At 45.0% G+C, this 25,745-nt stretch overlaps 1 protein-coding gene across 1 annotated transcript in view; it reads right to left on the bottom strand.

Annotated features, from left to right (window-relative positions):
- Nucleotides 1-2,054, bottom strand: part of LOC126260915 (aldehyde dehydrogenase 1A1-like) — a 98,626-nt gene extending 96,572 nt beyond the window's left edge. The window contains exon 1 of the mRNA XM_049958374.1: nt 1,954-2,054. Coding sequence (XP_049814331.1) covers nt 1,954-1,986 — 33 coding nt within the window. The 5' untranslated portion in view covers nt 1,987-2,054. The remainder of the gene's footprint in view (nt 1-1,953) is intronic.
- Nucleotides 2,055-25,745: the final 23,691 nt, after the last annotated feature.

Below are 25,745 nucleotides of genomic sequence, written 5' to 3'. Positions count from 1 at the left end.
GCCTCGCCATGGACGTCGGTAGTGAAGTCGCGCATCAGGCAGCCTATTGCGCACAGTTTGAGTCGTAAAACGACGTCCTGTGGCTGCACGAAAATCATGATTTAACATGGTGGCGTTGCTGTAAGGGTTCCTCCGAGCCATAATCCGTAGGTAGCGGTCATCCACTGCAGTAGTAGCCCTTGGGCGGCCTGAGCGAGGCATGTCATCGACAGTTCTTGTCTCTCTGTATCTCCTCCATTTCCGAACAGCATCGCTTTGGTTCACTCCGAGAGGCCTGGACACATCCCTTGTTGAGAGCTCTTCCTGGCACAATGTAACAATGCGGACACGATCGAACCGCGGTATTGACTGTCTAGACATGGTTGAACTACAGACAACACGAGCCTTGTACCTCCTTCCTGGTGGAATGACTGGAACTGATCGGCTGTCGGACCCCCTCCGACTAATAGGCGCTGCTCTTGTATCTTTGTTTACATCTTTGGGCGGGTTTAGTGACATATATGAACAGTCAGAGGGACTGTGTCTGTGATACAATATCCGCAGTCAACATCTATCTTCAGGAGTTCTGGGAAACGGGGTGTTGCAAAACTTTTTTTGATGTATGTATATTGAAATAGTGCCAACACAAAAAGACAAAGATCCCCAATTAAAAAAGCTGATGGGTGTACATGGAGCACTGGAGTGTCGCAAATTTTACTCAGGAGGGTTAAATTGTGTTTCCGTACATTCCTGCAGGTGCACAGTTTAGATAACCCCCAGTTTTGGACGTTTCAGTGTTCGAAAGATCGCCTATCTATCTTCATGCGGATCCACGTGCGGCACGCCTTTGACCGTTGTAAGTTATGTAATGAGGATTTGGGATGTTGGACCTTAATACTTTGTATTTGATTCAACGGTGCTTTCGGCTCATTTAATTGGCGACCTTTGTCGTTTTATGTAATTCGTCCACTGCGAGAGACTTTCTGGCCGGCCTAGGATTGAAGAGAATACCTTGTTGCATGCCATGTATCAGGTATGCGCAATTTTAACATATTTTAACGTATTTTAAATTTAGTTATGCATCTTACGTGGACTCACATTTTAATATATGTACAGGGATTTTTATAGGAATTTTTGTTGATTCTGTTTAGCGCCTCTCCTGGGCTCGTAAGCATGTCAGCTGGACCCTAGACGACTGGAAGACTGTAGCCTGGTAAGATAAGTCTCAATTTCAGTCGGTAAGAGCTGATGATAGGGTTCGAGTGTGCCGCAGACCTTACGAAGCAATAGGACCAAAAGTTATCGACGAGCCACTGTGCAAGCTGGTGGTGCCTCCATAATGGTGTGGGCTGTGTTTACAAGGTGTGGACTGGGTTCTCTGGTCCAACTTAACCGATCATTGACTGGAAATAGTTATGTTCGGCTACTTGGAATCTACAGCAATTCATGGACTTCATGTGCCCAAACAACGATGGAATTTTTATTTATGACAATGCGCTATGTCACCGGACTACAGTTGTTCGCGATTGGGCTGAAGAACATTCTGGACAATTCGAGCAAATGATTTTGCCATCCAGGTCGCCCGACGTGAACCCCATCGAATATTTATGGCAAGTAATCGAGAGGTGGGTTCGTGCACAAAATCCTGGACCGGCAATACTTTCGCATTTATGGACGGCTATAGAGGCAGCATGGCTCCATATTTCTGCAGGGGACTTCCAACGCCTTGTTGAGTCCACACCACGTCGAATTACTAAACTACGCCGGCAAACGGAGGTCCGCCACGGTATTAGGACGTATCCGATGACTTTTGTCACCTCAGTGTACATGCATACACAATTAGAGATTACTGATACAATTCCGTACAGATATCTATCAGTTCCTACGTAGTTCATTGTTATGGTATTTTCTTCTTTAAAAGAAAGGGCTATTGCGGGCAGCCTATGACCTTGACACTGTTTAGCCAGCACTAACCTGCGTGTACTTGACGTCTACTTTTTTCGACATGATGTTCACAAATTGCTCCTCTTGTCTCCACTGCTGGCTGCCTACATAAGATGACAGACTAAACAATCTGAGCGGCTTAACATCGTATTTATAACGGACGCGCCTTCTTCCCCTCCTCAACTCGCTCGCCACCACTCTCCCTCTCTCAGTATCAGGCACACGCACCTTCCCCTCCAGCGGTAAGCTATTAGCTCTAGCTTCTTGCGTAACGCTGTATCCAACCGCAGGTCACTCTATATGTTTCATTACCAGGCCTTAATTTCGACCGGAACGCCGTTCCGGCATCTACCAGGGGATTTTATTTGAACTCACTTGAACAAGTCGGCACCGGATATTTAAACTAGTACAAGTGTATTAAAGTGCAACGTAACAATAATTTGCCGCCCGAAGTTGTAATCGTTACCTATCGATAACCTCAGGGCCGTTGCTAGGTGTTTAGCCGCCCCAGGCGTAGGTTTACCATCCGTCCCGATATATTAGGGCCGTCACAGTTATAGACTTCTTGTCCCGACATCCCAACAAGACCCAATTTTGTCCCGATTTTGCAAAATACTTTTACCAGCTTGGCTAAAATACTGAAGTAATGCCATAAGTTAGCTCAACAAATAAATGCAGCCTCAGTTGTTTTTATTGATGCCAACCAGTTTGTTTTGACAAGGTCGTCTCGCAGATTGCGTTGCATGGAGTTTTATTAATACGTAAAAGGGAAAAAAGACCTGCTGAAAAAGACGAAATCTTCCGAAAAATATGGTGTACCAACTACTTCTTCCGCAAAAAGTTCCATGTAATTGTGTTCCAAACAAAAAGTAATTATATTACACAATTTTTTTTTTACTTCATTTCTACATCCCCATCTCAAGAGTGTCCCGAATAGGTCCCATCTAGGTATGGCAACCTATCTAGGGAGAACTGAAAAATAAGGCCCCCCTCCTTTTTACTATCATCGGCGTCAACGAAATCCCCCTCCCCCTCACGACCGCCAACATCCAACGGCACAACAATGCAGACCTCCTATTATAATTTTAATCATTTAAGTAAGGTGACCAGGCGTCCTCATTTTCTGGGGACAGTCCTCAGTTTACACAAATTGAGGAATTCTTTTAAAACTGAGGACAACGAATATTGTCAGTTTCTTGCTTTTTGCACTTAGTTTTTGAAATTTCCCAAAATAATTGAAATAAGAAGAATGTGCTGGACATTTTAAAGTAGAACTTAATTGAATATACCAATGCAACCAAATTTGGCATCAATTACTTATTTTATTCAATTTCAAGAAAATGGCCTAATGAAGGTGTGAAACTATTTTCTGGTGAGAATGAATTTTTCCTTGAATTTAGAAATTGTGCTGTACTGATGAGAGACATGCCTAAGCATCAGACAAGGACGTCTGGATAATGGTGGTGCTATTTCATATCTGTTTTAATTGAAATATTTTTAGGATGAGGAATAACTCTCACATATTTCAGTATCCACGTTCTTGCAACTGAATAAATAAATTATGCCTTGTTTTCATTTTGAATTAAAAGTAGCGACTCCTTTAGTTTTGAGGTAGGTAGAGATAATGGGTTTGCTTACTTTCGTCAAAGTAAGTAAAGACGTATTCAGTAACTGTTCCGTATGCTTTCGAAAACAATTCGGAATTTTAATTTTTTCTTTTTCCAAATTTTCTCCACATTTGCTCAGTTTTTTCGCTGTTTGATTTGTAATTAACTTTTTCCATCCTTTGCAGCCCGTAAAATTTTGCAACCCTAGCAGGCCGCCTAATTTTGTCTAATTGTAGTAACGCCCTGGGTAACCTTCCTGTCGACTGTCTTTTGTTTACGTCTGGCGGCAACCTCAGAGATCTACAGTACAACCAAGAGAAGTTGACCTTCGTTCCGAAGTTATGATCGATGTTTACTGCATTTTGTTTACAACTGACAGCACCCTCTTCGATCTAATAGCATGGCGATGTCTCTTGTCATACGTGTCATTTAGAAATAAATGATGTAAGGAGTGTTTGAACATGAGCTTATGGATAACGTGCTTTCAGCTACAAGAGTATAAATTTGCGGCACTTCCCCTTCCCCGTCCCCCCTCCCCTTGGAAAGTGGAGTACAGAGTTTTTACAGAATTCTCATACACTTCTAGAAGTGATTTACAGTGATTCTATAAAACTTCTAGTTTAGCCATTTGTAGCATTATGTGACCGATCGTCGTGACACAATATTATGGCAATTACCATCTTCTCTGTAGAAAGTATAAAACCAGACACTCGAATGCAGAGTACGGGATTCATTCGTTTGTGAGTCGTTCTGCCTTCCTTAATAACGAGCTCGCTGGTGTAATGCGGCTCAAACGAAGGCTTTTAAGCCGTTCTTGTGTGCTGTGCCTACTTCCTTACGGGCTTCTTCGAAGTATTGTTGTTAAGTTGCCTACGAGGCCGACCCAAATTGTAGCGGAACGAAATTCACCGTCGAAGTCTCCAACAATTGCTAAACACAGCATTCGGAACCTGTCCATACAGCCATTTTAGCACTGAAGATGTTATATTACAGTTTGTTTTAACAATTCAAGAGTATACTTAGCTGTAAGTCGTACCCTGATACGAAGTCACAAAGGTGTAACAAAGGACACATTCCTAGGTAAATCAAATTTTATATCCACAGCATAGTGAGAAGAGTAAACAAGACGAAGATCAAACACAGAACACACAGAAGTGGTATGCTACAAAACTCCTACTGGTAACCCAATAGGAAATAATAAATTGACGCTGGTACACATTTGTGATATCAAATAATAATGAAAGAAAGATTAGCCTGCTTAAGGAAGCGTGGTGAGTTAGTTTAGTGAATTATGTTTATTTAACAACAAGGGAACGCTACTGCCAGTTCCGGACATTCAAATCCGAAATGAGGCTAATCCAATGGACTATAGTAGGCTAAAGCCTGAAACAACGATAAGTCACATTTTTCATGGCTGGCGTGGCCTGGCGGGAGTCAGCGATTGATGTTTTCAATAGAAATCAACTCCTCACAAGTCGTCAGTTGAACCCATTTCTAAATAAGTCGGACTTTGGGGAAGAAAGATGTATACTTCTGGGACGGGAAGACGGCAGAGCCATCAGTTTTAAGCTATGTGGAGAGTTCTTCAGCAGTCTTTTCTGTAGAAACACTCACTTCCGACACACATCTTCCGATATTCTCGATTTGGGTTGGAGACGAAGGCTACGCAGGTATCTACCAATATTGCAAGATGCCTTTCATGTTATTTCTCATATCACAATATTGGTTGACCTCACGCTGCAATTTGCTACACGTTTATGACATCTGGATGAGCACTGAATGGGTACCAGAATTTGTCTTATCAAAACTAGTACAAGTAACTTAGCATGCTGTGACTAATGCGTTTGATAATTTACAGCTCGCAAAGTATAGTGTTTCATGAGCCAAAGCGACTAAAAAATACTATAATATTGATAACTTCTTATCTGAAGCAACGCTGTGGTATGATATTTTTGAGTAGCGTTCTCGCTTCCCACGCCCGGGTTCCCGGGTACGATTCCCGGCGGGGTCCGGGATTTTCTCTGCCTCGTGATGGCTGGGTGTTGTGTGCTGTCCATAGGTTAGTTAGGTTTAAGTAGTTCTACGTTCTAGGGGACTGATGACCATAGATGTTAAGTCCCATAGTGCTCAGAGCCATTTGAACCATTTGATATTTTTGATGAACATACAAAGTTTCTGTATACTATAGAAAAGGTTGTATTAATTGCTGGTACTGTGCCTGCTGCTACACGCACAATCCAAAGATCCTTCAGAACTCCAGGAAGAGTAAAACTGTGATTGTAAACTATGATAAGTTCAAACAGGTAATGTGAACTGTACCATCCTAAGGGCACACGGAAGGCAAGTGATTGAAACTCTGATTTTCCTAACTTAGCTATTGATAAATTTGGGCAACAGCCTCATCGATTGTTATTCGCCTTCGAAAAAGATCTGGTATAATATTGCGTATCGTGCCGTTTTATATCACATTTAGTTCTTCACAGTTACAATTCATTAGAAGACAAATGACACCTACAACGAGGAGATAAAAGCCACGGGATAGAGAACAGTACACATACAGATGGCGGTAGTATCGCGTACACAATGTATAAAAGAGCAGTGCTTTGGCTGTCATTTGCACTCAAGTGATTCGTGTGAAAAGGTTTCCGACGTGATTATGTTGGGGTTGGCTTTTTTGGGGGAGGAGACCAGACATCGAGGTCATCGGTCTCATATGATTAGGGAAGGATGGGGAAGGAAGTCGGCCGTGCCCTTTCAAAGGAACCATCCCGGCATTTGCCTGGAGCGATTTAGAGAAATCACGGAAAACCTGAATCAGGATGGCCGGATGCGGGATTGAACCGTCGTCCTCCCGAATGCGAGTCCAGGCGTGATTATGTCCGCACGATGGGAATTAACAGACCTTGAACGCGCAATGGTAGCTGGAGCTCGACACATGGGACATTTCATTTCGGAAATCGTTAGGGAATTCAGTATTCCGAGATCACAGTGTCAAGAGTGGTAAGAACACCAAATTTCAGGCGTTACCTGTCGCTACGGACAATGCAACGGCCTACGGCCTTCACTTACTGACCGAGAGCAGCGGCGTTTACGTGGAGTTGTCAGTGCTAACATGCAATCAACACTGCGTGAAATAACCGCGGAAGTCGATGTGGGACGTATGACGAACTTATCCTTCAGGACAGTGCAGTGAAACTGGGCGACAATGGGCTACGGCAGCAGACGACTGATGCGAGTGCTACTGCTGACAGCATAACATTGCCTGCAGCGCCCCTTCTCATCTCGCGGCCATATCAGTTGGAAGCTAGACGACTGGAAAACAGAGGCCTGCTTATATGAGTTCCGATTTCAGTTGGTAAGAGCCGATGATAGGTTTGGAGTGTGGCGCAGACCCCTTAAAGCCATGGAGAAAATGTCAACAAGCCACTGCGCATGCTGGTGGTGACTCAATAATGATGTGGGCTTGGCCGGCCGAAGTGGCCGAGCGGTTATGGGCGCTTCAGTCTGGAACCGCGCGACCGCTACGGTCGCAGGTTCGAATCCTGCCTCGGGCATGGATGTGTGTGTCGTCCCTAGGTTAGTTAGGTTTAAGTAGTTCTAAGTTCTAGGGGACTGATGACCTCAGATGTTGAGTCCCATAGTGCTCAGAGCCATTTGAACCATTTTTGATGTGGGCTTGTTTACACGGAATGGACTGGATTATGTGGTCCAACTTAAACAATCAATGACTGGAAATACACTCCTGGAAATGGAAAAAAGAACACATTGACACCGGTGTGTCAGACCCACCATACTTGCTCCGGACACTACGAGAGGGCTGTACAAGCAATGATCACACGCACGGCACAGCGGACACACCAGGAACCGCAGTGTTGGCCGTCGAATGGCGCTAGCTGCGCAGCATTTGTGCACCGCCGCCGTCAGTGTCAGCCAGTTTGCCGTGGGCCCGCATCTCGTGGTCGTGCGGTAGCGTTCTCGCTTCCCACGCCCGGGTTCCCGGGTTCGATTCCCGGCGGGGTCAGGGATTTTCTCTGCCTCGTGATGGCTGGGTGTTGTGTGCTGTCCTTAGGTTAGTTAGGTTTAAGTAGTTCTAAGTTCTAGGGGACTTATGACCACAGCAGTTGAGTCCCATAGTGCTCAGAGCCATTTGAACCATTTTGCCGTGGCATACGGAGCTCCATCGCAGTCTTTAACACTGGTAGCATGCCGCGACAGCGTGGACGTGAACCGTATGTGCAGTTGACGGACTTTGAGCGAGGGCGTATAGTGGGCATGCGGGAGGCCGGGTGGACGTACCGCCGAATTGCTCAACACGTGGGGCGTGAGGTCTCCACAGTACATCGATGTTGTCGCCAGTGGTCGGCGGAAGGTGCACGTGCCCGTCGACCTGGGACCGGACCGCAGCGACGCACGGATGCACGCCAAGACCGTAGGATCCTACGCAGTGCCGTAGGGGACCGCACCGCCACTTCCCAGCAAATTAGGGACACTGTTGCTCCTGGGGTATCGGCGAGGACCATTCGCAACCGTCTCCATGAAGCTGGGCTACGGTCCCGCACACCGTTAGGCCGTCTTCCGCTCACGCCCCAACATCGTGCAGCCCGCCTCCAGTGGTGTCGCGACAGGCGTGAATGGAGGGACGAATGGAGACGTGTCGTCTTCACCGATGAGAGTCGCTTCTGCCTTGGTGCCAATGATGGTCGTATGCGTGTTTGGCGCCGTGCAGGTGAGCGCCACAGTCAGGACTGCATACGACCGAGGCACACAGGGCCAACACCCGGCATCATGGTGTGGGGAGCGATCTCCTACACTGGCCGTACGCCACTGGTGATCGTCGAGGGGACACTGAATAGTGCACGGTACATCCAAACCGTCATCGAACCCATCGTTCTACCATTCCTAGACCGGCAAGGGAACTTGCTGTTCCAACAGGACAATGCACGTCCGCATGTATCCCGTGCCACCCAACGTGCTCTAGAAGGTGTAAGTCAACTACCCTGGCCAGCAAGATCTCCGGATCTGTCCCCCATTGAGCATGTTTGGGACTGGATGAAGCGTCGTCTCACGCGGTCTGCACGTCCAGCACGAACGCTGGTCCAACTGAGGCGCCAGGTGGAAATGGCATGGCAAGCCGTTCCACAGGACTACATCCAGCATCTCTACGATCGTCTCCATGGGAGAATAGCAGCCTGCATTGCTGCGAAAGGTGGATATACACTGTACTAGTGCCGACATTGTGCATGCTCTGTTGCCTGTGTCTATGTGCCTGTGGTTCTGTCAGTGTGATCATGTGATGTATCTGACCCCAGGAATGTGTCAATAAAGTTTCCCCTTCCTGGGACAATGAATTCACGGTGTTCTTATTTCAATTTCCAGGAGTGTAGTTATATTCAGCTATGTCGAGACTGTATGCAGCAATTCATGGACTTCATGTTCCCAAATAACGATGGAATTTTTATGGATGACAATGTCCATGTTACATGGCCATAGTTTTTTGCCATTGGTTTGAAGAAAATTCTATACAATTCGAGCGAATTATTTGACCACCCAGGTCACCCGACATGAATCCCATCGAACATTTATGGCGAATACGCGAGAGGTCGGCTAGTGCGCATAATCCTGCACCGACAACACTTACGCGTTTATGGACAGGTATTGAGGAAACATGGGTGAATATTTCTGCAGGGGACTTGTTGAGTCCGTGTCACGTCACGCTACTGTACTACACCGGGGAAAAGAAGGTCCGTCACAAGATTGTAAGCTATCGCACGACTTTCGCCACCTCAGTGTAGAGGATTTACTAAACATCTAACACTGTGTCTCATGTCACACCATGTTTTGTTTTTCCTAACTCTTCAAGAAAGCAGAATTGTAGCTGATCCTGACGAGCCAGCAATATCTTCATCGTCATTCATCGCTAAACGATTTATTACAAGCAGTTAATACTGGACTCAATATCACCGAGCAGCTGCAGTGCAACTGTTGCGGCTGACAGTAGTTGAAAACATGACGTCATAATCACGAAGACTCAACTTGGCCGGCCAGGGTGGCCGAGCGGTTCTAGGCGCTACAGTCTGGAACCGCGCGACCGCTACGGTCGCAGGTTCGAATCCTGCCTCGGGCTTGGATGTGTGTGATGTCCTTAGGTTAGTTAGGTTTAAGTAGTTCTAATTTATAGGGGACTGATGACCTCAGAAGTTAAGTCCCATAGTGCTGAGAGCCATTTGAACCATTTTTGAACTCTCAACTTGTGTCGACATATATCGAGCAGAGGAAGCAAAGTGACACTGCTGTGGCGACGGACACGGTAGCACCTGATGTTTGTATTAAATCTTGTGGTTTTATTGGTTTAGTTATAAGAAATTTAATTTTAAAAATTTGGATTTCAGATTTTTTAAAAAATTATTACTCATTGTAAGTTTTATCACGCACTTTCATTAATCGAAACTTGTAACTTAAATGGCTGGGCTTGTATGGTTGAAGAGGTGTGTTCTGGCAGCTAAAATTCTAGAAATTAAACACTGTTCATGCTGTAATCTACTGTAAATTACTTTGTGTTCGAGCTGTCCGCAGATGTCTGCCAGTCCATAGTGTCCAACTAGCACAATTTTTCGGCGATCAGACATGTCGCCATCGTTAAACGCGTTGACGAACTGAGCTCCACGGTCACTAGTCGCTACAGTTGTCGAGCATTCCTTGCAGGTTAAACATTAAAATGTTATTACTGCTGAACCTCTCGCTGCAGTGGTGTGTTTTACCTTACTTACTGGATTGGCCTCAGGCAATGTGGAGATGATTGTTCTCATGTACCTCCAGAGAAAATTATTCTCGGTTCAAGGCTGGCCTCTGGTGATATGGAAGTGAGCTTGCCTCAGGCTGCTGCGGAGAAAATTATTCTCGCAGCAGGTCAGGTCAACGTGTTATTGGCCTGTGGTGTGGCTGGTGCTCCAGTTCCATGATGAGCCGATTACGGGATCGACCCGGCTTTTCGTAGAAGGTACTTGTACTCTGCCAGATTTTGTCACACAAAAGCGAATGAGTTGAATACAACTTTGGGAGGCGCAGAGAGAGTTTCAAAGCTTGGTTCTGCATCCTTTGCAGCGCCGCGAGATGTGAGGCAGCCGACTTCTTCAAACCACGGCTGCGTACTCCAACACTGATCTGGCCGGTGTTAGATACATTGTAATGCCGTGGTGCGCGACAGACAACTGTGCATTAAGCCGCGGATACAGGGTTGATACAGGGCGTGGAAGTGCCCCACTGCTCTGCTTCTCACGTCACGAATGTATGGGGGCCAGGTGAGCCTTTGGTCGAGTATCACCCCGAAGCACTTCATAGTCCTTGTCCATGGGGTGGGCCCTCCCATGATATTTACAGGCGGCAGATCTGGCTGCAGGTTCCTTCGGGTGAAGGTAGCATTTAATTTAAGTCACCACTCCGTCGCCCATGCTCCCGTTGCCTCGCACCCTAATTGTATCCTTTGCACAGAGAGTTTGTACGCGAGATCGTTGTGCCACATGGAGTCGAATGCCCTGGAGATGTCGAGGAACACTACTGCAAGGTACTCTCTTGTTTCCAGCACCCCCATTGCCAGTCCCACGGTCTTATCAACTGGTGAGAAGTAGAATTGTCGCTCGAAACCCAAATTGTTTTCTGGTATGACGCTTGAGTGACGTGTAGCATCTTCTTCCTGGCGTACAGCCTCTCGAAAATATTCGAGATGGACGGGAGTAGCCCAGAGGGCACACAACTGCCTTATAACCCCTCCTACCGCAAGTTGTTCCATCTGCAGTTCGCGCCCGAGGGCGCACGTCGACAGTCGCGGAGACGTTTGCGTTAGCGTCTGTGGTAGCGTCAATGTAGTTGCTCTGTCCGCCCTGGTCGCCAGGTCGTTGTTTGCTGAGCATCTTCTTAATTAGAACCAGTGCTTGTTCCCAAGCCTTGCTGAGATAATAGCCACAGTCCTGAGTGATAAGATTATCTTCGATGCACAAAAGACAATTTTTACGCGGTGTTTTTCAGCATGCCCCTACTTTACCCGACAGGATGTAGCTACCTCTTCCTCCGCGATTTATTCTGTCTCCAAGAGTTGTACTGTAGTGGTGGGACGAAGAGTATCCATTTCTTAGGGACATAGTTCAGAGGTGTTCCACTTCCTGGGGCAGACTCTCTGCGTCTGAGATGGGGTGCGCCCTGATTGCTAATGTTTTTAGTACTCCATTCCTCGGCGCAGAGTGGTGGCAGCTGCCTGCGTGCAAATAGAGGTCAGTGTGCGTTTTCTCCGGATACACAACGTGACGCAGAGTGCCATCAGCTCTTCTGTCGACCTTGACGTCCAGGAATTGTAATATTCCCTCTTCTTTGGTTTCCATAGCGAATTTCATGTTAGAATGTATTGAATTCAGACGTACAAGGAAGTCAAGGAGTTTGTCCTTTCCAGGGGGCCAGATGACGAACGTATCATCACATAACGTAAAAAGCTGGTTGGATGACGTCAGGGCCTCTTCCTCGAAGTGCTCCACATACGAATTCGCAACCACTGGCAAGAATGGTCAGCCCATTGCGACTCCCTCCGTTAATTCATAGTATTCTCCATTGAATAGAAAATAAGTGAAGGATAGAACGTGCCTGACAAAGTTGGTGGCCTTCTCCACAAATTTCTGACTAATGAGCTCTAGTGACTCACTTCGAGGCAAGTAGTAGGGAGATGGGGCTGCTGCTGCTGCATTCGATTTCAAATTTATATCGAACTGATATACAAATTAATTAAATTGATCTATTAATTACCCGCACCCGCTCAACTACACCCAACGCCAACCCCCACCCCAGCCCTGGATAACGTCATTTGCTTTCCGCAGCTCGCAAGTGGGTCCCCACACCCTCCCCCCTCCCCACCCCTCCTCACCCTCTCGTTACCTGTCCTATTGGCGGAAATTTCGAATTCTGGCGAACTTTTCGAATGTTGGCGAGAATTTCGAATTTTGTCGGGAATTTCGAACTTTGGTGGTAAATACTTTGCCCCAGGGTTGGGCCAACATTTCAAATCAACCCCTCCCACAGAAATTGGTGGGAAATTCAAATGTAGTGGGAATTTTTTGTTTCTCCACTCATGTGACCAGAATTGGTGGGAGAGGTTCAGTCTATACTGAGCAGTCATTGTGAAAGCATCGCGATGCGTTCAACCAGTGCGATGTATGTGAAGGATAGAGCAGCTTTCAATAGTTGTATTACATGTAAGCATTCAAATGAGGACTGTAGCCACAGTACAGTACATGGGAAATAGAAGACTATGATAATGGAAGAGTATAGGAGAAAGAAGAAGAAGAAATCAGTTCAGTAGACTGCGACAATGCAGAAGGATTGATCCAAGAAGCATGTCGCAACCGTTACAAGCCCATGTGCATGGCAAACTCCTGAGATTTTTCACATGAAGCATTCATTCTTCCGAAACAGAAGAGGCGGGCGGTTGATGCTAATTCGCTTCATTGGGAGCATAGATATGATATATGCCATTGAAGCGCTTCAACTGCTCATCACCATCTAGTTCCCCTCCCATCCTCGATGCTGTCTGGGATCTGTTCTGTCGAAGAGCTGTTGGTGTCTGACTGGGAGGAGTTTAACGGCCATATTGCCTGTAATTATACAGCCGAGGACTGTGGCCATAGCCTCGTGAATGCAGAATGGAAAAAAAGTTATATTGGATGAGTACTTGAAGAAGAAGAGGAATACTGTCCAGCAGATAATGGTTATGCAGTAGAATGGTATCAAGATGCATTCTGTAAGTCAGACAGACCGATGCTGTTGTTATAATTGCCTGCCATTTTTGAAATTCACTGTTTTCCACCTCACAAGAAACATATGCCACCGATCCAGAGACCAAAGGAACTGGTCTAGTTCACAATTAGGCCACCAGAGGCACCTGAAATTGGCAGTGGCCAATAGGAACGCAGCATCCAATGACAACGGTGATATAAGGCGGGCCCAGCAGCTCTGCAGCCTCAATAGCAGTCAGCATGAAGCGGCCAGCCGAGGTCGTCCAGCGCTGCCCAGCCGCAGCAGAACAGGAAGAAGCCGCGGAAGAGTAAGTACCCCTTGCTTAATGTCTGTGTTTACTGTTGTTCTTTGTGCTGCTATTATCGCTTGTATCGGTTTTTCTTCTTTGTTCATCATATAGGTAAGAAAAGTGTGTTACTATACTTTCAACAACCTAGTTTCCACTACGTTGATCATTGTATATAGAAAATATCTTAGGATTTTTGGTAGGTTAACGAATATGACAAGCAAATACTCTAGTAAAAAATCTTTATTAACTTTTGCGTATACAGTAACATAGAGAAAGAACTTATACATTATTTTTGTTAGGTGTAGTTTTAATAATGCCCAATTTAATTTTTATAACTTAAATCCACATCTGAATCATTTATTTCTTTCTCCAGCCAGTAATTTGACAAATATAGAGAAGATATGTTTTCGAATTCCAGTATGTATCTAACGTTTTCGTGTATACTACCTCTTTTATGACTTTAACAATTACTTCTGTTCCTTCCAGCTATTTTTCTTAACGAGAGCAATTGGGAATTTCAATGTTTCCTCTTATTTCCCGCATAACACTGTTGTTATAACACTCCACACCTCCTGGGTGTAGGCTGCCAGTTCATGGACAAGACCAAAGTGTTTGAGCAGGTACAACCTAAACCATTTAAGACTGCAAACTGGTACTCAGCTATACCAGAGCAGTCACAGAGGACGACGCCGCACTGCTGCCTCCTATTATTGACAACCAATGAATAGATCATTACAAGGTCCTCCAATAGACTGCTGGAAATATCGCTATCTCCAAATTCGTCCGAATGGCTATGACTGACGACCACCAAAAGGTGATGGAGCTCATGGAGAAGGACAGGCTGCATTGTCAGAGTCTGCGCAAGATACGGTGGCCTATGAGCAATGACCAATACTCGTTCAAAGCGCTGGGTGCTTTCATTCATTTGTTCAGAAGGGAAGGCTGAGAGACTGTTTTCGGCCTGTCTGCTATGTGATGCAATGACAGAATCGAGGCGCACACCCTGCAGTCATTCTCAAATGATTTTACAGAAAGTATTCACTAAAAAAATTTAATTTTATTTATATGTCAACTTCATGATGAGATGCCCTCATTCGTTAATTGTCATAGATATTGTGATATTTGGATTTAAGTAAGACACGGCGCGAAATTCGAAAAACTTTGCAATGAAAATCAGGGGACTCTATGATTTAGCGTTTGGTGGATATTATGTAATATGTTGCTGTGTATGAAATTTGCCCAACATATTGAATTTTTCAACAATATTAGAGAAGGAAAGTTGCTACTCACCATATAGCGGAGATACTGAGTCGCAGATAGACACAACAAAAAGATTCACACAATTATAGCTTTCGGCCATTAAGGCCTTTATCAACAATAGGCGGTTTAAAGTACATCAAGGAGAAGAGAAAATCAGATGGGATGTACTCAGTAACGGATTACCTCAGGGCTCTGTTCTTGTTTCAGTGTTATTCAACCTCTACACAGCTGACCTGCCGAATTTGACCTGCCGAAAATTTCAATACGCAGATGACCTGGCAATTTCATATCAGAGTGAAGACCTTCCTGAATGTGAAGAACACCTAGCGAACAGCCTTACTAAACTTTATGAGTATTTTGAAACCTGGCGACTGAGACCAAATGTTTCTAAAACCGAGGTATGCCTGTTCCACCTCTCTAATCGCCTTTCATCAGCAAAGATCAGTCCACAGTTTGGCCCTCTTGGCACAGTCAGATACAACGAAAGCCCAAAATACCCGGGAGTCACTCTGGACAGAACTTTAACGTTCAAAAAACACCTTTCCAACTTGGCCAAGAAGATACAAACACGAGTGAACCTTGTGAGAAATCTGGCAGGCAGTACATGGGGAGCAACCACATCAGTTCTCCGAGGAGCATCCCTTGCACTGGTATACTCTGCAGCAGAATACTGTGCACCAGTTTGGCTCCGAAGCACCCACGCAACGAAAGTAGACGTCCAACTGAACTCAGTTATGAGAGTAATTAGTGGTACAGTCCGGTCTACACCTACTTACTGGCTACCAGTGCTTTCAAACATCTGTCCACCAGACCTCCGTCGAAAGGCTGCTCTTTACAACCTCTGTCAGCAAGTTTCTGAAAACAACTCGATCCCTCTCCATGACGATTTGCTATCACTGCCCAGGAAACGCCTCAAATCTAGAAGACCAGCATATGAAATGGGAGTCCAAATTCTATCCACAGGATTCGACCAGGACGCAGAGTGTAAACGTGAGTGGCAAGCTACAAGAACCCGAAACCACGAACTTGTAGACAATCCAACAATTCCAGTTCCAGGCTTCCACCAACCAAGGGAGGTGTGGGTGCAGTTAAACGGATATCGGACCGAAGAGGGTAGGTGCAAATACAACATGCGCAAGTGGGGCTTTTCAAGTGACAGTGTGTGTGACTGTGGTGACACCCAAACAATGAGCCATATTGTGAATGACTGTCCAATCAGACGCTTCCCTGGTGGCAATGAGAAGCTCCATCAAGCAACCCACGAGGCACTCCGCTGGATCGAGTCCATCAACATCCGAGTGGAGTCTGGTTCAAATGGTTCTGAGCACTATGGGACTCAACTGCTGAGGTCATTAGTCCCCTAGAACTTAGAACTAGTTAAACCTAACTAACCTAAGGACATCACAAACATCCATACCCGAGGCAGGATTCGAACCTGCAACCGTAGCGGTCTTGCGGTTCCAGACTGCAGCGCCTTTAACCGCACGGCCACTTCGGCCGGCGAGTGGAGTCTGAGCCGTTTTAAAACTTGTGTACTATATATAACTTCACATGTTCGTTTTTATATATATTTCTTTGTTTTGCTAAATGCGTATTACTGTAATTGATGCATACGATAATAATAAAAACAATAGACACACACGCACACACACACTCACGCAAACGCAACTCGCACACACGACTGCAGTCTTAGGCAACTGAAACCACATTTCAGTTGCCTGAGACTGCAGTCGTGCGTGAGTGCGTCTCTCCACTAAATCTGAGGGGGCCGCGATGGGGAGTATCCCTTGTAAGAACGCCAAATTATCAGTAACATGCCGACTCCCTTGAGTCACCTGATAAGGCTAGGAAGAAGAAGAAACAAGAGATGATCGGACATCTGGTAAACAGTACAATTACAACGTGCTGTTTACGGAGAAGGGCTGGTTTTACCTTCGACATTCTGCAGCCACGTATCGTCCGAGAGTAACTTCCAATCGCTCGGAATTTATAATTACTCTTCAAACAATATTTTTGTGGTTCGCTGCTAAAGGATTAAGTCAGCACCTATAGAACATTTTTCCGTATCTTTGAGATGTAAAAGCTTGCAAAATAAGTAGGCTGCAAACAGTGTAGTTGTTGCGACTGTTACAGCACCATTGCAAACAAGTTAGCTTTCTGTATTCAGCGTGCCAACACCCTTCTGAAGAAAGAAAATATTCTTAACTCTGCCTGTCCAATATATTATTTTTTTTTTAATTTTATACTCTTTGGTAGTAGACTGCAATGGACAGTTGCGAGAATTTAAAATTATTTGCCGACCAGGAACTTGAAACCGGATCCTTTGCCCATCGCAGAAAGTGCACTACCGATTGTACACTGCCTGACAAAATCGTATATCACTCAGAAGACATGGTCGGATGCCAATATAACTCCGTACACGTACACAGCAGCAGTGGTTATGTACGAGAAGTGATCGATAAAAAGTGCAACGCATTCTTTTTCTGAAAGCAGGCTGTTTTATTCAGGATTCCGATACGCCACATTGTTCCCCACTCTTTTGGCTACAAAACCCTATTTTTGAACATAAACTCCATTCAGTGCGACGGCTTTACGCCACGTCACTTCTGGTGCCTGTATGCCCGCATGATACCACTCTACTGGTCGACGTTGGAACCAACGTCTTGCTGCATCAGTAACCTCTCCATCATCATCGTACTGCTACTTGCGGAGTGCATCCTTCATTGAGCCAAACAGATGGAAGTTGGAAGGTGCGAGTTCCTGCATGCGAGTGGTCGGACAGGTTTGCTCCACCTTGTTACAATGACGACAGGCGTCTCGCCCAATAATTCACCATCCTTTTGCTCACTGCCAGGTCTCGGTAGACATTCTACAAGAGCCTATGAATATCTGTGATGCTCTGGTTTTCCGGCAAAAGAAAATCGGTGATAGATCTCTGCTTGGAACACGCCTGCGTTACAGGCTACGTGTAGCCTCACCTCCTATCATAACTTCAATAAACTATAGGGGCTGATTCGGGAATATTCCACGATGTTCCACAACAAATTCTGAATTTTTCAACCGATATTAGCTATATTACTTACTGAACACCCCTCATAAAAGATTAGAGCTGCAGTCCTCTGTAACGTGTAGAAGGGTCAAAAGAGTGCATTACTGTTGTTCGTGTTCAGTAATGTTACCATGCCTGGTAGAGCAGTTAAGGGGCGTGAACAGCGTCAGATGTTTAGTGATTACTGTGAAGGAAGCGAAGAAACCTCATACTCGTGTGAGATAGCGTCATCAGCACCTCACAGGATTTGAAAGAGGCTACGTTGTGGATCTTCGTTTATTCAGATGGTCGAATGGTCCAGTATTCAGATTTGTGGGGCATTCAGCTGTGACAATGGCCAGATGTTGGGCTGCATGGGTAAGTGAAGGTTAGTGTACACGTTGACAACGTTCCAGTCAACCATGTCCGACCACCACAAAGGAGGATTGCTGTATTGTGCACGAAGCACGTTGTAGCCCACTCACTGCCATCCAATAACAAGTAATGGACTCTGCTCAATTCTGTGTCACCCTACATCATTTGTCGGAGTCCAGCAGCAGCCAGACCAGAAAATTATCGTCCCACACGTAGGCTGTCGTCACTACAACACAAATGGCTCTGCTTGGAGTGTTGCAGTGACCCGGCAGCATGGACTGCTGATGCGTACCGTCGCATTGCATTCAGCAATCAGTCGCGGCTCTGCGCTACACCGGATGACCATCGTCAGCGAGTATGGTGCAACCTGGAGAGGGGTCCGATTCTTCTAATGTTCTGGAGGAGCACACAGGTGGTACTCCTGGCGTCATGGGGCGGGGAGTTGTCGAGTGTAACTTAAGGTCTCGGCTGGTACTGACTGATGGAACTCTGATGGCACAACAATACGCCTGAGGCATACTGCGCCATAATATATTATGATATGTCTCATTTGATAGTATTGTGGGGGCATTTTTCAACAGCACAATGCTCTTTCGTATATGGTACATGTCACTATGACCTGAATGCGATGTTGAGATACTCGTGTTGCCGGCAAGATCTTAAGATCTGTCCTCGATAGAACTCGTGTGGGACCTGCTCGGCTGTCAACTACCTCCCAGGCCCAGTAACATGGACATCAACGACCTGGTACGACAGTCGTGGGCCACTTGGCCCCACGAGAGGATACAATCGTCCTACGACACCCTTCACAACCGAATTAATGCATGTATCCAGGCCAGGGAGACTGCGACGTCGCACTGATAAGTGGGCTCATACCGCAAAAATTTTAGTAAATTTGATACTATTTTGTAATCACTGAAACAACGTCACATATCAACCCAATCCTGATAGTTTCATTTCTGTTTCTCCTTCCCTTCTTCCTGCTTCACCTTTCTTGTCAGGCTGTGTATTTCCCCATTAGTAAGGACGGAAGGAAACAGGTGACAAGTAAAAATTTCGAAGCCGTCCATTAGGTGTGAAAAGGTAACACAATATTTGCAGCAGTGCAGTGCAGAAGGCAGGGTTCACGTTTCGATCCTTAGTCCATCACATCTTTAACTCATCAGGCGAGTTTCATTTCAAAAGTTCTACATACGTTGCATGCGCGACCGTTACAGCGCGCGATCAAGTTGAAGTTCATGTCAGTTATGAGCGAGACTGTCGTACGAGTGTATTTGGTTGCTGGTTCGCTGCGGTATGTGGGAAGAACCCAACTGCTTCACCTGCAACAGACTAAACCTCTCAGGTTATTGTTTATGACATCTTGAGACAGGATCGACGAAAGACATGTGAGAAAATTGCATATTATACCAGAACGCCTGTCACTACAGTATACAGAATATAAATGAAAAGTTAAAGATAACAAAACTTTCTGCCAGACGGATTCCGCATGATCTGAGTGCAGAGCAGAAAGCGCCTCCCAACAGAATCGCAAAAGAGTTGCTTCAGTGTTATCGAACAGAAAGACAACTCTTTCAGAGAAGGATTGTTGTACTTTCTGAAGCTTGGATACGAGAGTTTGAGCCAGAACTAAAGTCTCAGTGGCCACAATGGAAGCGTTGCGACTCTCCACGTCCGAAAAAAATCCGCTGCCAACAATCAAAGGTGAAACTGATGATAAATTTTGCGTACGACATGTATGGGATGATAGCGACAAATAGAGTGTCCCAGGGGATGTCTGTAACAAGCGCGTACTACAGAGAGATTCTGCAAAACGTTTTGCGCCTGAAAATTCGTCAAAAAAAGCGTGACATGCTTGCAGCTGGTGTCCTCACCTTGCACGATAATGGAAGACCGCATATTACGCTACCTGTGAGCGAAACGCTCGACAAAAATTGGTGGGAAATACTTCCCCACCAACCTGTAGGAGCCACTTAATTTGTTTTCCAAATTGAACAAACAACTACGCGGAATACGTTTTGATACAATTGGTGAGGCTTCCAATGACGTGATCCGAGTAATGAGACAGTTCAACAAAAAAAAGGCGCCCTACCAGTATACAGAAATCGTCAAAATTCTGAGAAGCTGTCATAAGCAAGAATAGAGATTATATTCAAGGCTTGTAAAAGGTATTTTGTAAAGTAAATTATTTTCTTCAGTTCTACGAGGGGCGCTCAATAAGTAACGCAACACATGTTTTCCTCGACCAATTTCGGATGAATTAATGCGTAATTGGTTGTGGGATACCGTGAAATATTCCCGCTCTATCGTTTCAAGAAATTTCGATAGGTGTTGGCGCTATAAGTAACCTTCAAAATGGCGTCTTTAACGGAGGTGCATTCCAAGGAGAGAGCTGTCATTAAGTTTCTTTTGGCGGAAAACCAGAGCATCACAGATATTCATAGGCTCTTGTAGAATGTCTACCGAGACCTGGCAGTGAGCAAAAGGATGGTGAATTATTGGGCGAGACGCCTGTCGTCATTATAACAAGGTGGAGCAAACCTGTCCGACCACTCGCATGCAGGAACTCGCACCTTCCAACTTCCATCTGTTTGGCTCAATGAAGGATGCACTCCGCAAGTAGCAGTACGATGATGCAGCAAGACGTTGGTTCAAACGTCGACCAGTAGAATGGTATCATGCTGGCATACTGGCACAACAAGTAACGTGGAGTAAAGCCGTCGCACTAAACGGACTTTATATTCAAAAATAGGGTTTTGTAGCCAAAAGAGTGGGGAACAATATGGCGTATCGGAATCCTGAATAAAACAGCCTGCTTTCAGAAAAAGAATGCGTTGCACTTTTTATCGATCGCTTCTCGTACATAACCACTGCTGCTGTGTACGTATACGGATTTATATTGGCATCCGACCATGTCTTCTGAGTGATATACGATTTCGTCAGGCAGTGTACAATCGGTGGTGCACTTTCTGCGATGGGCAAAGGATCCGGTTTCAAGTTCCTGGTCGGCAAATAATTTTAAAATCTCGCAACTGTCCATTGCAGTCTACTACCAAAGAGTATAAAATTTAAAAAAAAATAATATATTGGACAGGCAGAGTTAAGAGTATTTTCTTTCTTCAGAAGGGTGTTGGCACGCTGAATACAGAAAGCTAACTTGTTTGCAATGGTGCTGTAACAGTCGCAACAACGACACTGTTTGCAGCCTACTTATTTTGCAAGCTTTTACATCTCAAAGATAGGAAAAAATGTTCTATAGGTGCCGACTTAATCCTTTAGCAGCGAACCATAAAAACATTGTTTGAAGAGCAATTATAAATTCACTGCGATTCGAAGTTACTCTCGGACGATACGTGGCTGCAGAATGTCGAATGTAAAACCAGTCCTTCTCCGTAAACAGCACGTTGTAATTGTACTGTTTACCAGATGTCCGATCATCTCTTGTTTCTTCTTCTTCCTGACCTTATCACGTGACTCCAGGTAGTTGGCACGTTATTGATAATTTGGCGTTCTTACAAGGGAAACTCCCCATCGCGGCCCCCTCAGATTTAGTGGAAAGACGGTTCAATGGGTAGCTCGTCAAAAAGTGAAAAAAGATTAAGCATGAAAACACGTAGAAGATGTACCGAACTGTGAAAAAAGAAGCAAAATCTAAACAGTGAACGGTCCATACTTAAGATAGGCAATACCTACGTGTTGTAGTTCTGTGGTCATGGGTTTAGACTACCATACAGGAGATCCGAGTTCGGATCTCCCTCGAGCTCTATTTTCTTCACACAAATTTATGAGCTGTCCGTCTGGTCATTGACATGTCTGTTCTCCTTTTGAAATCTTGGCAATCCTCATACCATAGATTGGTAGCAGAACCTGCGTCATGCGGTAAGAATATATTACCGTCGTTAGGTAATGTGATGAAGTGAGAGCAGGCGAGATGCCGCATAGGTATCTTACAGAAACGAAAACAAAAAATAAACGGGCGTGAACTGTGTTACAACAAAGGAATCCTAAAGGTCTAAACTTCCAAAACGGAACACAAGAGTCATAACGTGTGGTAGATGCGTAGAATAAATAGGTGGTACGTACTTCTGGAGAACCCTTCGTTACACTTCACTGTTGTAAACCAACGTTACCCCAGGACACAAACACAAATTTGAATACAGCGAACAGACGCGTCAATGGCAGGACGGACAGTTCATAATTTTGTGAAGAAAAAGAAAAAGATGACGGGGGGGGGGGGGGGGATGGCACAAGAGAGGTTTGAACGGGAATCTCTCCCTTCGTAGTCCAATACCGTAGCCACATTACCACGACGCCGTGGCAATTAACATTTGGTCGATGTTGCCCATCTTCAGCTTCGACCGTGCACTGTTTCTATTTTGCTTCTTTTTTCCTAGTTCAGTACGTGTTCTTCCTGTTTTCATCCTTGATCTGTGTTCGGTTTTTGACGGGCTATCCAGTGGACCATCTTACCACTCAGTATGAGGGAGTGCGGGAAGGGGGGGGGGGTTCCCCTGTTAGTGGTAGTGGGAGGCTGGATGCTCTTCCTTCCGCCACCAGTTCCTCCTGGGACAGAATTTATGTAGCCCGTCTGTCCAAGCCTGGTGTTCTCATGTGCGAAAGTGAGAAAGTTTTCTTAATTTGCGTGAATCGTTTAACTGGGGCGGGACGTGGGCATCAGCCCTCTACTCGTCCAGTCAGATGTTGGAAACCGTCTAAAACCAACATCCACGCTCGCTGGCACTCCGATCACCGTTGTTAACTGGCCGGAAGGATTCGACCCGTGTGTCGCAGAAGCGAGCGCTGTAACATGCACGGCTGTCCGGACGGATTGCCTTCCCATCACCTGACGAACGTTTTTAATTGTCACAGCTTCAGTTGTTACTTGTTGCTTGAAAGTGCTGTGGGTGTTTTTTCGTTGTTCTCTGAATCATTCATGTAACATACGCCGTGTTCTGTGAATAAAGTGGTGTTTACATCCATATAAATTAATCCAAGAATACTCATGAAACTTTGCATGAACATTTTGCGAACTGCAGTATTCCTTCAGTACGCAGGACTTCTGAAATGAGCCGGCCGTTGTGGCCGAGCGGTTCTAGGCGCTTCAGTCTGGAACCGCGCTGCTGCTGCGGTCGCAGGTTCGAATCCTGCCTCGGGCTTGGATGTGTGTGATGTCCTTAGGTTAGTTAGGTTTAAGTAGTTTATAAGTCTAGATGTTAAGTGGTTCAAATGGTTCAAATGGCTCTGAGCACTATGGGACTTAACATCTACGGTCATGAGTCCCCTAGAACTTAGAACTACTTAAACCTAACTAACCTAAGGACAGCACACAACACCCAGCCATCACGAGGCAGAGAAAATCCCTGACCCCGCCGGGAATCGAACCCGGGAACCCGGGCGTGGGAAGCGAGAACGCTACCGCACGACCACGAGATGTTAAGTCCCATAGTGCTTAGAGCCATTTGAACCATTTTTTTTTTTTCTGAGATGACCCTCGTATGATAGGTTAAAGATGTGGTGTACTGAGAACCGAACCTATATCCCTGCCTTCTGCACTGCACTGTATTGCAAGTAGCGTTCAGAAATTGACAACGAAGTGGTAATCCAGAGGCGATATCTCTCATTCTAAGCGTAACTGTACGCCCACAGTTCGAACTCCGGAAGAGGTTGCAAACATTTTACAAAAAATTTCTACTAATCCGACAAAACCTGTCAGGCTACTTTTGCAACAGACTAGTGTCAAACGTACATCTTGTCATGTTGCTCTGAAGTGCTTACATCTAAAACCGCATTTCTTGTGCTCAGGCGGTACTTCCAACTGATAAAGAAAAGAGGATTAAGTATCGGGAGTAGTTGCTTAAAAAGATTGTGGACTGCGACTTTGACCCCTATGAGTGATGAAGCTTGGTTCCACCATTCTGACCATGTGAATAGCCAATGTAATCGCTACTGGTCCACTGGCAACCCTCACATTCTGCATCAAAGTCCTCTTCACGATACAAAGTTGTAACTTGGGTCATAGTTTCTTAAAGTAGAATTATCGGCCGGATGTTCAATGAAACCATTCTCAATACATAAGTTCGTTTTGAAATTTTCGGGACCTCAGTTAAAAGCAAATGAAAAGTAGTGCTGTCTAATAGTCAAGAGGATTGTAGTCGCCTCGTTCGCCGAACTCGTCTGCTTGTGAATTTTAACTATGAAGATTTTTTAAAGGAAAATTGTGAAAGATAACCACAAAACTGTGGACCAACTGAAAGTAAATCAACGGCGCAGTACTGCAACATTCGACTGTACAGTTCTGTTAAAGTGAGCCTGAATGTAATGTCATGAGCACAGAAGTGCGTAACGATGTAGGACGACCATTTTCAACATAACGTAATTGTTAAATTATTGTAACTGTAATTTTTCAAAACAGTTCTTCTTTTAAATGAAATGCCTTTTTTTTATTATTGGCGCTGCGCTGATTTTTTTCGTGGACATACTGTAATATTACTAATCACACGCAGAATGATGTAGAATTTCAACCTTTTGATCAAATAAAACAAGAAAAGATTAGCAGTGTGCAGAACATGAAGTATTGTGATACAAGTAAACGATAAAGGTAACAGACTAATGTAGCAAAATTTATGAAGGGAAGAAAGGAAAGAAAAGCTCAGTAGGTTTGCGATGACGCCACAAGGTGCAATAGTAGAAGCTTCCTTAGGTCAAGACATCCAGTTGGAGAATTTTGTTGCGTGTTTTGCGATGTGCTATCTGTCATGCTATTTTGATCCGAGTCAGTAATTCATCGGTGCTTTAGAGGGCGGGTGAGGATTCTGATAAGTTGATCGCAGAGTGACCTTGTCGTGCGCTCTCTTAATCGCCGACCGGTCAAACTGTGAGACAGGTCAAAGATAACAGACGGCTGTTTATAACTGTCCAGACCGTATACACAGCCTAGTGACATCTGCCTCTCGTCTAGTATGTAAATTGTTAGTTTACTTTTACGCATGGTTCATTCCTTTGAACACCAAGTCAAGCTATTCATGACTTCGTCGAGAAACGGACATTAGACTGGAATCTTCCTTCCTTTTCGTTACTAAAATGAGGTGATATGCAATAAATTAGACTACTTTTTCATTCACTATTTGATGCATTTTACAATTATTGATCTTTGGGTAGTGCAGGATAATGAGATGCACAACAAAGAGCATTTCAGAAGACTCTTTTTGTGCCCACATTACTTCTACTCTGCCGGAACTGGTTCTTTTCCTACCCTCAGCTTTGTCTTGGATTGTATTTGCCTGGCCAGTTATACAGTCATTAATTTTATTCCTAAAAAATTTCAGTCTTACATTTGCTGTTACGTTGTCGAAGCTTCTTCCAGGCTTCCTTTTACTGATGCGATTCATTTCATTGTTCCAATTGTAACTTTGCTGAGAGTCTGACAGCACTGTACAACATGTCAATTTAAGCTAGATGGTTTATTAATTATTTTTACTAGTCAGGTAAG

This window comes from Schistocerca nitens, chromosome 5, assembly GCF_023898315.1.
Source record: "Schistocerca nitens isolate TAMUIC-IGC-003100 chromosome 5, iqSchNite1.1, whole genome shotgun sequence".
Taxonomy (NCBI): Eukaryota; Metazoa; Arthropoda; class Insecta; order Orthoptera; family Acrididae; genus Schistocerca; species Schistocerca nitens.
The sequence above is the reverse complement of the archived record's forward strand: the minus strand, read 5'-3'. Positions and strand labels throughout refer to the sequence as shown.